The following is a 16408-nucleotide window of genomic DNA, read 5'->3' as shown; positions in this document are numbered from 1 at the left end:
GTTTATGGGTAACGGAGGGGTTTATGGGTAACGGTGGGGTTTATGGGTAACGGAGGGGTTTATGGGTAACGCTCACCAGTCTCGCAGTACGGCTGCCCGTCCTCCATGTGGAAGGTGTTGTTGCGGATCGGCTGCTGGCAGGAGGCACACAGAAAGCACTGCACATGCCAGGTCTGCTTCAGGGCGTTGATGACCTCCTGTTAGCAGATGAAAACAGCACATTAAACTCTCTGTGAAACAACGACTCGCTGCTACGACTACAACCGCTTCGGCTACTGATCAAATAACAGACTTTGTCAGCCAAACCAGTTAAGACAAAATCATTACTGAGATTTTAACACATTCACGTGTTCACAGTTCTCTGATGTCTGTTAATGGTCACATAATCTGCAGATAAGCAAATAAAATATTCAATCTATCTTAGTAAGATTGATATACTTTTCAAATTATATATACTTTTTTAATATATTATGTATATATTTTTTAATATATTAATTATATATATTTTTTATTTGTATTTTTTTAGACACGTAAATAATGGTCCAGACAACATATATTTTTTATATTTTTAAAGCTATATATTTTTAATTAAATGTTTTAATTTAAGCATATACATGCACTTTTTATAATATTTTATAATAATTATGTATATATTTTAGAATTATACATATACACATAATTAAATAATTTATATAAAAATATATTAATAGAAATTTATTTTGTAGAACATAAATGATAAAATATTAATAATTAAAAAAAATTGATATTACATGTAATTATATAATTTTTTTAATTTAGTTCATACATATAATATTGTTGAATATTAAATATATCCAGGCCAAAAAAAAAAAGCACATGTTCTCTCTCATCCGCTCATTAAGCGAGTGAAGCAGTTCTGAAGCCCACTAAAGCCAATGCGACACAGCCAGTGCTAATTGTCACACATCTGAGCGGCCGCTGCCAGCTTTACCAGACCTTATGATCCCGATTAAAGCTCGTTCCCACAGTCCCACACTCCCAGAGAGAGCAGAGGAGGGGGAGGCTGGGAATGAAGCTTTACAGGGAAAGACTCGCGGATGTCAGAATAGAACCGGCTGCTAACAAACTGAAGCAAAACTACACTAAAACTACTTGCAGGTATTCTTTACCTGTAAAAGTGAGCTGGTTGCGATAAACACTTTCGTATTTTGCATATATAGATTTTTTTTATTTAAATAAAAATAACTATGATGAACTGTTAACAGCTTCAAAACTTGAATATATATTTTTTTGTTAAATATATATTTGGTTAATAAATTAATATATATTTTTTATATATAGATATATATTTCATATATATGTGTGTGTGATTTGAAATATTAATTATATATAAAAAAACTAATTATATATATATATATATATATCTTAAAATGTAATATATAATAAATATTTTTATGATTATTACAGCGGAGTTACAGTCAGTCACTGAAATGCATTTAAGCTGTAGCGTCCCTGATTTTAGCTAATTACTGCCCAACAAGACACAGTTTGAGGAAGCATTCACAAACCTGTAGGACGACACACACACCGCACTTTTAAACATATGCACTCACCTAAAGGATTATTAGGAACACCATACTAATACTGTGTTTGACCCCCTTTCGCCTTCAGAACTGCCTTAATTCTACGTGGCATTGATTCAACAAGGTGCTGAAAGCATTCTTTAGAAATGTTGGCCCATATTGATAGGATAGCGTCTTGCAGTTGATGGAGATTTGTGGGATGCACATCCAGGGCACGAAGCTCCCGTTCCACCACATCCCAAAGATGCTCTATTGGGTTGAGATCTGGTGACTGTGGGGGCCATTTTAGTACAGTGAACTCATTGGCATGTTCAAGAAACCAATTTGAAATGATTCGAGTTTTGTGACATGGTGCATTATCCTGCTGGAAGTAGCCATCAGAGGATGGGTACATGGTGGCCATAAAGGGATGGACATGGTCAGAAACAATGCTCAGGTAGGCCGTGGCATTTAAACGATGCCCAATTGGCACTAAGGGGCCTAAAATGTGCCAAGAAAACATCCCCCACACCATTACACCACCACCACCAGCCTGCACAGTGGTAACAAGGCATGATGGATCCATGTTCTCATTCTGTTTACGCCAAATTCTGACTCTACCATCTGAATGTCTCAACAGAAATCGAGACTCATCAGACCAGGCAACATTTTTCCAGTCTTCAACTGTCCAATTTTGGTGAGCTCTTGCAAATTGTAGCCTCTTTTTCCTATTTGTAGTGGAGATGAGTGTTACCCGGTGGGGTCTTCTGCTGTTGTAGCCCATCCGCCTCAAGGTTGTGCGTGTTGTGGCTTCACAAATGCTTTGCTGCAGACCTCGGTTGTAACGAGTGGTTATTTCAGTCACTGTTGCTCTTCTATCAGCTCGAACCAGTCGGCCCATTCTCCTCTGACCTCTAGCATCAACAAGGCATTTTCGCCCACAGGACTGCCGCATAAGGGATGTTTTTCCCTTTTCACACCATTCTTTGTAAATCCTAGAAATGGTTGTGTGTGAAAATCCCAGTAACTGAGCAGATTGTGAAATACTCAGACCGGCCCGTCTGGCACCAACAACCATGCCACGCTCAAAATTGCTTAAATCACCTTTCTTTCCCATTCTGACATTCAGTTTGGAGTTCAGGAGATTGTCTTGACCAGGACCACACCCCTAAATGCATTGAAGCAACTGCCATGTGATTGGTTGATTAGATAATTGCATTAATGAGAAATTGAACAGGTGTTCCTAATAATCCTTTAGGTGAGTGTAGACTTGAACACTGCAGACTCCGTGTCGGTCCCGTCACTCACCCCGAGCACCTTCTGCTGGCAGCGTGAGCAGGACGGGGCCAGAAACTGCTCGTAACAGCGCTCGCAGTAAACGGACCCGCGCTCCTCCACGAAGCCCACGTCTGCCAGCGAGCGGTGGCAGTGGGAACAGCTGAACTCCTCATTGTGCCACGATTTGCCCATGGCCACCAGGAACGGACCCCTGCAAAACACCAGACGCTTATTCAACAACAGACAGGACCAATAACGGCTCCACTGCCTTCAGCTGTCAATCACACAGGGTTATTACAGCTAAACACTGCTACTAATGAAGAAGTGAAACGTTAACTGAATTAAATATTAAATAAAAATAAGATAAATAGGTCATTTAGGTATGTATTTTTATGTGTATAAATGACATGCTGTCATTTATTTTATGATTATATAAATAGGCTATATATACACAGGTGAAACTCGAAAAATTAGAATATCGTGCAAAAGTTAATTTCAGTAATTCAACTTAAAAGGTGAAACTAATTTATTATATAGACTCATTACATGCAAAGTGAGATATTTCAAGCCTTTATTTGTTATAATTGTGATGATTATGGTTCACAGCTTATGAAAACCCCAAATTCAAAATTAGAATATTGTGAAAGGTTTTCATATCTGTAAACCATAATCACAATTATAACAAATAAAGGCTTGAAATATCTCACTTTGCATGTACCGAGTCTATATAATATATTAGTTTCACCTTTTAAGTTGAATTACTGAAATAAATGAACTTTTGCACGATAATCAAATTTTTCAACATTTACTGATCCATTATTAACATCAAAAGTTGTATCCGTTAACATTATTTATGGAACCTGAACTAATCATCAATGAACAGTTGTATTTTAGTTAAAAGGCATGACGAATTATTCTTTCAAGGAAAAAAACGTTTAAATATGTAATTTTGGTGATCAAAGATGATTTTTAAGGGATACAATTATTGACTACAGGGAGACTTTAAGTAAGAGATTATTTATTGTCAACAAAGGTTTATGTAAAACAATCCTAAAAGCAGCTCCAAATAAAGCAGAAACATCGTGTGGTGTGTGAAAACGGAAGAGAAATGCACTTTCTGATATTATTCACACAATATATCATTCACTCAGTCACAGATGAGCTCATCTGAATAATATTCAGACTCCAGGTCCATTTTATCAGCTCAAAACACTGAAGAATCATGTTGATACTTTATAAGTCTTCTGAAATTCAAACTTGATAAGTCCTTTGAGGAAAATGTTACATTGTTTTTGTGTGTGTGTGTGTGTGTGTGGGTGGGGTGCTTCTCTAGGAACTTTACAGTTTAAAATGATCACAAATACATTTGTTTGAGTATTATTTTCTATTATTTATTTTTCTGTTTAAGTATTTATTTATTTTCTTAATGTGACTTGAATGTAAATTAGCATTCAAAAGTTTGTGGTCGATAAGACTTTATTCTCACAAAAGCTGCATTTATTTAATGAAAATAGAGTAAAAACAGTGAAAATTATTAGAATGTAAAGTAACTGTTCTCTATGTGAATATATAGTAAAGTGTAATTTATTCCTGTGAATTTTCAGCATCATTACTCCAGTCTTCAGTGTCACACGATCCTTCAGAAATCATTCTAATATGATGATCTGATGCTCAAGAAACATTTATGATTATTATCAGTGTTGAAAACAGTTCATATTTGTATGGAAACTGTGATACATTTTATTTTTCTGGATTCTTTGATGAATAGAAAGCTCAAAAGAGCAGCATTTATTTGAAATAGAATCTTTTGTAACATTATAAATGTCTTTACTGGTCACTTTAATGCGTTTCTTTACCCCAAACTTTTGAACGCTAGTGTTACATTTTGTTACATTTGTTAAAAATGTTGTAACCTTGAAAGAGACTTAAGAAAACATGTTTTGGAGAGATCAAATGTTATAATTCATGGTGTGAAGCAGCTCTGAGTTAAAGATGGCAATAGCAACTTTATTTATAGAGCACAATTAAAACAACACAAGTTGACCAATGTGCTTTACAGCGTCACACAGAACACAAAAAGAGAAAAATAACATGGTAACACTTTACAATAAGGTTCATTAATTAATTTCTTCAGCATTTATTAATCTTAGTTAATATTAATTTCAACATTTTCTAATTCATTATCGAAATCAAAGGTTGTATTAGTGAACATTAGTTAATGCATTGTGAACTAACAATGAACAGCTGTATTTTTATTAGCTAACATTAACAAAGATTAATAAATACTGTAACAAATGTTGGTAACACTTTATTTTACAGTGTCCTTGTTACATATATATTACATGTACTTAACATAGTAATAATAGTAAATTATGCATAATTACATGCAACTAACCCTCAACAAAACCCTAAACCCTATTGTAAGTACATGAAATTAATTAATATTACTCATTACCTAAACATATAACTACACCGTAACAATAACACCTTCAAATAAAGTGTAACCCAAATGTTTTGCTGATTGTTAGTACACAATAACTAAATGAACCTTATTGTAAAGTGTTACCAATAAAAAGCTCACGCTATTGAAAACCGCTGTGTTTTGAGTTGTCCCCTGTACAGTGCGGCGTCTGTGTGTCGGTGTGAAGATGAGTTAGCAGAGGAAGAGGCGTGTGACAGATCTGTGGTGACGGTCGAGGAGCTCGGACTCCTTCAGCTCGACCCCAGAGAGCGCGAGCGAGTGTCGGATCCGTTACACAGACTGCCAGACTCCTGCCGAAACACCCGTGACATCCAAGCTTAAAGTCTCCGTTTTCTGCATTTGATATCGCCGCTGTCTGTTGTTTTCCCTCCCAGCTAATCATCCGATTTGTAACCCGCATCCCCGCTGCCGTCCTCACGTTACCCTGAACCGATCCCTTCACATCGACTCGCTCAAAACGGCTGTTTAACAGTGTCAGGACAGACAAACCGGGAAATCAAACATTCTTAGAGCAGAAAATCTGAGTTATGTTTGTTTTATGAGGAATAAAAACGTTCTGGTAACACTTTACAATAAAGTACCATTAGCTTTTCCTGCATTGAGGATTACGAGGCTCTATTTATTGCCGTTCTCTAAGCACTCAATAGTGATGCGCGGATCGCGTTATATACGCAGATAATGCAGAAGGGCCAAGTTGTCCACCTTATTCCCACGCCCCATGACGCTTTGCGCGAATTATGGGTGTAACGTCCGCTAAGCTGTAAACAATCAGTGAAAGGCTCGCTTTATGAAAGCAATTATACGTTCTTCTTTTTTTAATGTTTTTTTTATGTACGTTGGATACAATGAGATGATATTATTATACTCCCCCCTTCAACCATCAAACATTAAAAGGACATTCAAAAGTGTAAAGCATCAACAAGGTACATTCAAAAGCGAGATTTTCCACGGCAATAGGAGACGGGTTAAATATCAGAAACACATATCTGTATTATGTAACATATGTTGCCTTAATCAAAAATGTTCATTAACTTCAGCATTGCGTGATACCATTTCAAAGTGATTTCCGTAATTTTCAGATTCCATTCCAGTGAATTATTAATGGGATATGTCATACTAAATCAGGAAAACAGACCACAAATGTGAAGTATATTGCCCTTTTTTCATACTATAACTGCGACATGCAAAGGGAAAAAAGAAAATGATCACGAGGACGAATGCAGCAACTGAAACGAGCTCTTGCCATAGATATTCTTGTTATAACTCATGTTAAAAATGTCTGAAAATAAATCATGAAGGAAAATTGACAGCTCATTCAATCAAACTGACGGATCAGCTTTATTTGTAGGGCATCCTTATGATTTGAACTTATTTGTTTCAGTCTTTTTGAATGGAAGTTCCCCATAATTCAAAACGCAGTAAGCTCGTCAGGAATAAGGTGGATAAAAATGAACAAATTAATTGTGGGTGGGTTGCCAGTCGATGAGAGATAAATCATTAAAAGACTCGGAAGTCTCATTTCACGGTAAAACGCAACGAACGTGCGTCACAAATAACAAGGTCACATGAGACACAGCCATCTTCTAACCGCATACACACTGGGAACTGTATTCTCGGAAGGCGAAGCACTGCTACTCGGGCGGTGAGTGAGAGCGACCTCGACAGAGGTCAGAAGAATTACGCGATCAGAAGAATTACGAAATAACTTTATTATCTCAGGGCTCCAGACTGCGACCAAAATTTGATAGTGTGCGACTGAATTTTACATCCAGTCGCACATGTGCGACCAGTAAATTTGCCCCCTCTTTTTTCACGTTAAACGTGGAAGGGGCTTATGAATGAACCCGGAATGTGTGGCAGGCCAATGAGTGTGAGAAGAATAGGGAATGGCCACTGTAAGTGGCTAATGTGTGGAGGGGGAGGGTCCTAGAGATAACCGAGCGCGCGATTAAACGTCTGTGTGGGAAGGAGACGGAGACGCAGACAACCTGCTGTGCGTCTGAGCAATGAACAAGCGAACTACTGACTCATTCTTCCGACCTGCGGCTAGTGTGGCAGTTAAATTCACTTGCTGGCTTCCCAAATAATACATTACAACAGCGATAATCAAAAAACGTGAACAAAACGATTACTCTTTGTAAACACTGTTCAATGTGAGTGCCAAATCTCGAACATGACCTGTCATTTACGCCGTCATCACCCGGGAGTCGATAGCGCACGAGCGCAGGCGAGACCTGAACTGCAGACGTTACCATCGGTGTTTAAACTAAACTCATTTAAGCTTTGCCCATGTAAACATTTGCAAGACGCAAAAAAGAACTCGCGTCTAGAAGATTTGTGCACGTGTGTCTGTGCGCGCACGCGTGTGTGTGTATGTGTAGGCTACTCATCTCAGACAGCGCGCAAATATTGAGTTCTCTTTCAAGTCTTGCACTTGAATGGACAAATTCACACAAAAAGTATGTAAACATGTCCGTCTTGATGAGTATCCTATAGCAGACATAGTCTGTTATGCCTTAAGTGAACTTATATGGTCAAGAAAGAAACTCACAGTATCGTGTAGGCCTACTGAATCAGCTCTGAATTGAATAGCTTTTGTAACTTTAATAAAGATTAATCTTTAATTTATATAGTCAAATATGCAATGTTATTTTACATTTGATTATTTCATTCAATTTCTGTACCTGAAAACTAATCTCAAAAGTATTGTTTATTTTATTAGTATCTTTGCTCTATTGTATTTATTTGTGCTTTTGCTTGTGGTTAGATTATTTGTTCATATTTTCTTTATTTTATTTGACAGTAGTCTTTTTTTCCCTGAACATAGCACATACCGAATAATTTGCCGAAGTTTGCCGACAGTGCAGGCACTTCACAGTTTAAACACAATACGCTAGTTAAACACAATCTTAGCCTCAAGCATAGAGTATGCGGCGACATGTTAATAAATCAAAAAGCAACGCCACTGCCGGTTGCTTTTAGAAGACAAGAGGTTGTAACGTTAAATCAGAGGGCAAAGGCATTGTAATTTCTGCATCTATTATCAAAGTATTTATTAGTAATACACTGGAAATTTGTAGAAATGTGAATATTTGGTTTGTATGTTGATTTACGGTGTGTGCTCCTAAATTTTCTGGTTGTGCCCCTAAAATTTTCAGTTGGGGGCCACTGTGCTCCTAGTGAAAAAAGTTAGTCTGGAGCCCTGTATCTATTTTTCCACCTGTATCATCTCAGTGAGCGTTTGTGAGGGTTTACACATGCGCAGTAAAGGGGAATCTAGCGTTTGGCAAGGGGAAAACGCCTGAAACGTTGGTATGGACGGAGAGTAGGGATGGGAATTGAAAACCGGTTCCACTCGAGAACCGGTTCTAAATTTTACGATCCATCGATATTGTATGCCCTCGACGTTAACGAGTCCTCTTATCGATGCTCCTGCTCTGAGTCAGCCATAGTATGTACAGTCCGTGAACTCACAACTGTCCCTTTTGTCCTTTATCAAGCACCATAGCACAGCGTCCAAAGCTAATCTTTGTACTGCCAGTCTTATTTGATCGGTGAGTAAAATTGTCTCTCTCTGGTAATGTAGATGAACCGCTGCGCTTGTGACAGGGCGCATGTTAAACTGATCGAGCAGAGAGAGAGAGAGAGAGAGAGAGAGAGAGAGAGAGAGAGAGAGAGAGAGAGAGAGAGAGAGAGAGAGAGAGAGAGAGAGAGAGAGAGAGAGAGAGAGAGAGAGAGAGCAAGGCTTCAAACCGTCTCAAAACTAAGCGCTGTCTTCCTCTCTCTCCCTCGCACATATTAATCAAAATAAACGACACGATGGTAGGTAGGGAGACTAAAGCTTTATGTGGATCATTCGGAGATTTGTTTTTCCTGAATTACCGCTGGGTGTGAATTGTGCTAAAATACCTTATCTTCTCTGAAGAGCGTTCCGCACATTCAGCTGACATAATCACACTTCAAATAAACGAAAAAAACGATCCAGTGATGAAATGTTTTCTGTGATGTCACACATCTTGTGGGATGTCCCAACCGCCGGGATAATCACACGCACACGTCCGATAATGACACGTCCAATTCGCGAACTAATTTGAATTGAATAATGAATTTGAATTTGAATAATAATTGACTCATTTGAACCGATTCGTTTTAATTAGTGCTGGGCAAGTTAACGCGTTATTATCGCGTTAACGCATTTATTAATTAATGCCTACAATTTTTTTATCGCGCGTTAACGCCGTTTTTTTATTATTATTATTATTTTGAAAGTCCGTTGCTCACTGGCTCTGAATACACATAGGCCTACAGTCAAACCATGATCACAGGAGGGGTGGGATGTTGGTCAGCCAGCAAATAACCCACCCAAACCAGCAGTGGAGAGGCTTTGGCAGGTTCTCTCAGGTGAACAGAAAGGGAGACAGCGCTCCGCGAGTGAATGACAGGCGCTCTATGGATAGTAACCATGGCAACGGCTTCTGTGCAGCTGTAGCCTTTTTAACTTAAATTAAAATTATGCATAACTTTACCTGATAGGCCTGCGTGTAGTTTAGCGGGGATGCTCTGCCATGTGAATTCCCTTCTGTTGATGTCCTGATAACTATTTAGATTCTGGAAACTCACAAACAGCGAGCCGAGGATCAGTCTCTCTTCCAATGATTTGTGCTGCGCGTCGTGTACAAAAAGTTAGACTATTCAACGCGCGTGCGTGAGGCGAGCATGACCGCAACAGTTTCACAGGAACGCACCCGCTTGTCGCTGCACCGGTGCTCGACCACTTCACCTCACTCTAGGCTGATTTATACTTCTGCGTCGGACTTACGCCGGAGCCTCTACGCTATAGACAACGCGTTGGTTTTCATTTCTATATCTGCGTCGTTGTCCGCGTTGACGCGCAATTACACATGCAGACTGCAGAGGGAGAGTGTGAAACCCGGGGAGCGGTTCTAGCAATCACAGCGCTTGCGGTGCGCGTAGAATTGACGTTACATTTTTGGAGAGATGCACGTCAGGGTACGCGCGCTACACAGCTACGGCGTGAGTTCGAGCAGAAGTATAAATTGGGCTTTATCTCTGTTTAATGTAATCTTACGTGGGAAACCATGGCATGCCATGACCAAACCTAAGCTGCTATCAGAGAAGTAACGTTGGTCGACTTATATCTGTAGTGGTCATGACCCTTTGACTACATGGACTGTTTCTGCTGCTCCCTGATACAAGATACCTGTTCAGAAAAAAAAAGAAAAAAAAAAGAAAACTGGACTCGTTTTAACAAGCTAGATAAAAGGTAATGCACTGGCAGTGGCAAACAGCTTTGTTTAAATATTTGATTTGATTTAGTTAATGTTTAAGTTGAGATTTACAAGAAATATTTTATTGATACTGTGTAAAGGGAATACTGCTGGTATAAAAGCACCTTATTTGTTTAAAGTTTTTGCAAACCACATGTTATGGCACTTTTGTAGCAGTACATTTAAATCAAAAGTGCGCAATACACTACTTTAGAATTCATTATTCAATTTTGCGCGTAACAATGCGATTAATCGCGGTTAAATTTTTTAATCGTTGCCCAGCACTAGTTTTAATGAATGGTTAAAACAACTGATCTTTCCAACACTGAACTCACGGGACGTTTAATCGGTGTATAACTAATCGGTAACACTTTACAATAAGGTTCCATTTATTACATAAATTACATAAAAAGTACAGTTTGCTTAGTCAAGTGTAAGCTTTAAAACAAATAAAACCACTTGTTTTTCCCCCCGAAAAAGACTACTTTTTCCCACACAGTGCTTTCAGGAATCGATAAGAGAATCGTTAAAGAATCGGATCGATAAGCAGAATCATTAGTGGCATTGATATTGATAAAATCTTATCAATTCCCATCCCTAACGGAGAGCGCTTTAAACAAAAACGCCGTTTTCAAATGTATCCGGATTAATGTCGACATAGCCTTAGTTAACATTAGCTAAAGTCCCCCTGTGGAGAAGTGCTGTTCTTTTGAACTTTATACTCAAAGAATCCTGAAATAAAATTGCACACAACTGTTTTCAACATTAATAATAATCATAAATGTTTCTTGAGCATCAGATCCTCATATTAGAGTGATTTCTGAAGGATCATGTGACACTGAAGACTGGAGTAATGATGCTGAGGGACACAGTGTTGTCTCAGTGAGTCTCATGATGGAGGAGTGCATGTGTGTGTGTGTGTCTGACCTGATGACCATGTTGCAGTGAGCGCACATGGGTGTCCGTGTTCCCGCTGGGATGTGTTCGGCTCTCTGCACCAGCGAATCGTCCTGGTCGCTGGGATGAGCTTGAGGTTTGGGTCGATCCGGTCCCTTCACGGGGCCTTTGCTGACCCGTCCCGTCTGAGGCGCAGGTGCACCTGCTTTAGGAAGCCCTAATAATCAAAGAGAAAGAGATTTCAATCTGTGCGACCCCTCGCTGAACTTCACCCACAACAGCGTCTGTGTTACGCAAGACCAAAACGGGTAATGAGATCGCCCGGTTTTGTGCGCGGTCGTGTAGCGTGACCGAAGGGGATGGAAAGTTCTAGTTAAGATATACGAACTCTATCTCTTCTCGTCGGACCATCTGCGGACGGGACATCCACACCAAAAACAATGGATCGATTTACTCAGGACGGAGGGGGGAAAAAACAACATTCCCAGAACTGGAGGAGACACCTGGCAAAATAACCGTCCGTTTCAGGGAGTGGAAGGACAAGCCTTGCCTTCTCTGAGAGGTCAGAGGTCAGCGAGGCACAGAGCGGCTCATTCAGACGGTGCAGGAATCAAAGCCGCGGGTCACAGAGCATGTGCTCCCTTGATTTACGCGTAACGGAGGAAAAACGAGCCGACAGATCCGTGCGAATGAATCTGTGCTGAAGCTCAACGCTCTTATCTGCAGCTCTCAGGCATCTGGAGGAAGAGTTTTAATATAACTAACCTAATAATGATGCTTAAAAGTGCTGTTTGTAACTTTTTCACTCGACTAAAGCATAAAAATACCATGTGTTTGCATATATTAAGGAAACATGCGGAGTTCACACACTCGTTTCTCTGAAAAACACGTCTACAGCCGGTTATTTTACGGTGAAATGTGCGTTTCCAGGCTGGAATGTGTGTTTTTGTTTTGGTCTGTGATTCTGCACGCTGCCAATGTCCATTGCGCTCGTTCCTGTTGCGTCTCAAACTGGCGACCCGTGTGAGCGTCGAGTCTGAGGAGGCGGGAGAAACAACAATCTCCGGTATTTTGAATTTGGACTGCAGTACCTATTCCGACCACTAGTTGTCATTCTTACAGACTTCACCTTTATATATATATATATATATATATATATATATATATATATATATATATATATATATATATATATATATATATATATATATAGTGCAGTTTGCATAAAAGCATTAATCGCATCTAAAATAAAAGTTTGTTTACATAATATATGTAATCATTATTTTGTATATTTAAATACACACATGCATGTATACATTTAAGAAAAGTGTTATTTATATAGAATATAAATTATATATAAATATATATACAACATGCAAATATTTCTTAAATATATACATGCATGTGTGTATTTATATATACAAAATAATTATGACATATTATGTAAACAAACTTTTATTTTGGATGTGATTAATTGTTGCCCAGCACTAATACTAATATATATATATATATACACACACACATATAGAAACTTATGTGTGTGTTTATAGGTATATGCATGTATATATATATATATATATATAAAATATATATGAGCATGAAACATCAAGCTCAAAAATATAAGCTGGAAAATACGTGATTGTCCAACAGAACTTCAACTACAGATGATCAGTGAGAAGCAGCAGGTCAGAGGTCAGAGGTCAGCTGAATCCTGCAAGACTCCTGGAAGAACCGTCACATCCTGAGACTGGAGTGAGATAACACGAGCTCTTCCTCTCCGCTGAGCGTCTGTCGGAGGACGAGGAAACGCTTCCGACGCCTCAATATATCCGTTCGTCAAACGTGTGTGTGGGAACGTGGTGGTGCAGATCGTCATCAGCTGAGTGCGCTTTACAAAAACAGTTTAAATGGGCTCCAATATTTAAAAAAATACATAAATATGAATATAAATAACCAATACATATAATTATTCACACACACGATTTTTTGGATTAATTAGTTTATATATATATATATATACACACTACCGTTCAAAAGTTTGGGGTCGGTACGATTTTAAATAATTTTAAAAGAATTCTCTTCTGCAAACCATGGCTGCGCTTATTTGATTAAAAATACAACAAAAATCAGTTATAGTATTAAATATTATTCCAGTGTAAATCAGCTGTTTTCTGTGTGAATATATAGTAAAGTGTAATTTATTCCTGTGATCAAAGCTGAATTTTCAGCATCACCAGTGTCAGTGTCTTCAGTGTCAAATGATCCTTCACAAATCAGTATAATATCAGGATTTGATGCTCAAGAAACATTTATTATTATTATCAATGTTAAAACAGTTGTTGGTCTGTCAGTTGTACAGTTTTTTTGTTTGTTTTTTAGGATTCTTTGATGAATAGGAAGTTCAAAAGAACAGCATTTGTTTGAAATACAATCTTTTGTAACATTATAAATGTCTTTACTGTCCTTGATAAATAAAAGTATTGATTTCTTTCCTCCAAAAAATAAAATTCTCACTGACCCCAAACTTTTGAACGGTAGTGTATATATATATTGATATAATGCATTTAAATACTGTGTATATAATTTATATAATTTCATAATGTACTAATGTATACATTTATAATTAATCTTTTTTTTTTTAAATCGGCAAATATATCATACATGTATATTTTTTAATTATAACAATTAGGATTTTAAATCATAAAATGTTTATAATATTAATCATTGTTCATTTAAACATTTTAAAATATGATTTTACAAATTTATATTGTATATTTGTACATTTATAATGTATATAAGTTTCTAATTAATTTAAATTAATAATGTATACGTTTATAATTAATAATTTGTCATTTAAAAATCTATAATATATAATAAATGACCAAATATAAAAATATATTTTAAATGTAGTTTAAACATTTATAACATTAATAATTGATCATTTAAATATTTAAAAAATATATATTATACATATATTTTTTCATATATTTAAATTATCAATTATTAATCTTATAAATGGTTTATATATATATATATATATTTTTTTTTTTTTTAAGTTTACATTATTATTTTATATTTTACACATTAACTAAGAAAAGAAAGAAAGAAATCTTCCCATCAGTGATGTTATTTTCTATTCTCTTCTATTCATATCTATAAAAAAACCAAAAAAACCCGTGTGTTAGACTAATCTGGGAAGGGTCACAGCACTTGCATATCGCTGTCCTATTGTTAGTTTCACTGCTTCTATTGCTCTCCTCATTCATAAGTCGCTTTGGATAAAAGCGTCTGCTAAATGATTAAATGTATAGTATAACCCCAGCAGTGTTTCCGAGAGCTCTGAGTCCGAGCAGAAACATCAGGACGCAGTTTCTCAGAGAAATGAAGCCCATATGTTCTCCTGCTCGCGAGTCCGTCTGGAAGCAATCGCTGCGCTGAGCTTTAATTGAAGAGATCCTCTGCTGATGAACTCCTCTGCCACCCCGACCACTGACCCTCAGATCCCCACGAACATCAGATCCCAAAGCGCTCGCCGTCCTGCAGCTCATCCGGGGCAGCACCGCACAGCATGCTTTCTTTTGGTCTCGTTTCCAGTACAAATTTCGCATTTGGTCTCGTTTCCAGTACAAATATCTAAAAATTCTTACATCAAGATGCATTTACTAAAGCAGTAAAATGCCATAAGATATTATGTCTTGCTTTCTGGGGTAATAAATCAAAATAAAGTGAGTTTTTGCTTAAAAAAAGCTAAATTATCTGCCAATGGGGTATTAAGAAAAATAATGTTATTAAGATTATTTTTCTTACCCCATTGGCAGATAATTTTGCTTTTTTTTAAGCAAAAACTCACTTTATTTTGATTAATTCCCCCTGAAAACACATAATATCTTAATTTTACTCATCTAGTAAATGCATCTTGATTTAAGAATTTTTTTATATTTGGACTGGAAACAAGACAAAAATACTAAGTAAGAAAAGCATTTTTTTGCAGTGTGTGGAGGCGCTCCAGCAGGTTTACTCACACACACACATATATTACACAGAGATACCTGTGTTCCCCGTCAGCACTTAAGAGCCCAGAGAGGGGCATGATGGGTAAACATGAGGCCTTCCTCTCCACATACCGACAATAAAGATCACCTGATTCCCAGAGTCAACATTTACCCTCCGACCCGCGAGTAAAACCAACACCACCTCTGGTTAGTCCGCGCTCGTGAAGAACACGTGACTGTGAACCGGCCATAGTCGTGAGGGTGTGACATCGCTCAGGCTTTCTGGATACAAGCTCTGGTTTGTACAGCCCATAAACTCAAAGCTTTCAGATCTAGCAGTGCAGTCTGCCATCTGCAGGACACACGAGGAGCTGACGCGCGTCTGTGTGTGATAGTTCATTAAAACTACAATTATTCAAAATCATTTTCAGTCATTGAAAAAAAGCTGATATAAAATAACTTAAAATTAGATTTATTACACTTAAAGTAAAACATTTTTTTTTTTAAATGCTTCCTTGGCAACTAACTGAAATAAATGTTATATAATACATCATATTTTATAAAACACTTCATATTTTTTAAAAAGTTAATGATTGGTTGATACAGTATATATATAGTTTCTAATAAAAATGTATAATGTACTATTTCTTCAAAAGTATAAGTATAATATTATAATACTAACAATGTAAGACTTAAATAATAGACTTATTAAACCGTTGATATTATTTTATAAGCTTATTAGCAATTTATTTATAATAATAATTTCAAAAATAAACAAATAAAGCTATTAAAACCTAATGAAAAAGACAAAAGCACATCAAATTTTAGTAACAAACTAAAATAATAAAATATAATAATTCAAAATATTAATAAACACAATAATAGTATTTAAATAATAGTAAAATTACACTGAATGTAAAATAATATTAG

General features: G+C 37.0%; 1 protein-coding gene across 2 annotated transcripts in view; it reads right to left on the bottom strand.

Annotated features, from left to right (window-relative positions):
- The window catches only part of pdlim5b (PDZ and LIM domain 5b), a 109243-nt gene that overhangs the window by 9703 nt on the left and 83132 nt on the right, over window positions 1-16408 (bottom strand). For both annotated transcript variants that reach the window (XM_056261421.1, XM_056261422.1), the window contains 3 exons: window positions 11517-11703; window positions 2850-3030; window positions 77-197 (listed from right to left, as the gene is read on the bottom strand). In XM_056261421.1, coding sequence (XP_056117396.1) covers window positions 77-197; window positions 2850-3030; window positions 11517-11703 — 489 coding nt within the window. The remainder of the gene's footprint in view (window positions 1-76; window positions 198-2849; window positions 3031-11516; window positions 11704-16408) is intronic.

The sequence above is a fragment of the Rhinichthys klamathensis genome, unplaced genomic scaffold (genome assembly GCF_029890125.1).
Source record: "Rhinichthys klamathensis goyatoka isolate OS25496 unplaced genomic scaffold, OSU_Roscu_1.1 h1tg000182l_1, whole genome shotgun sequence".
Taxonomy (NCBI): Eukaryota; Metazoa; Chordata; class Actinopteri; order Cypriniformes; family Leuciscidae; genus Rhinichthys; species Rhinichthys klamathensis.
Note: the sequence above shows the minus strand (reverse complement) of the source record. Positions and strands in the feature narration are given on the sequence as shown.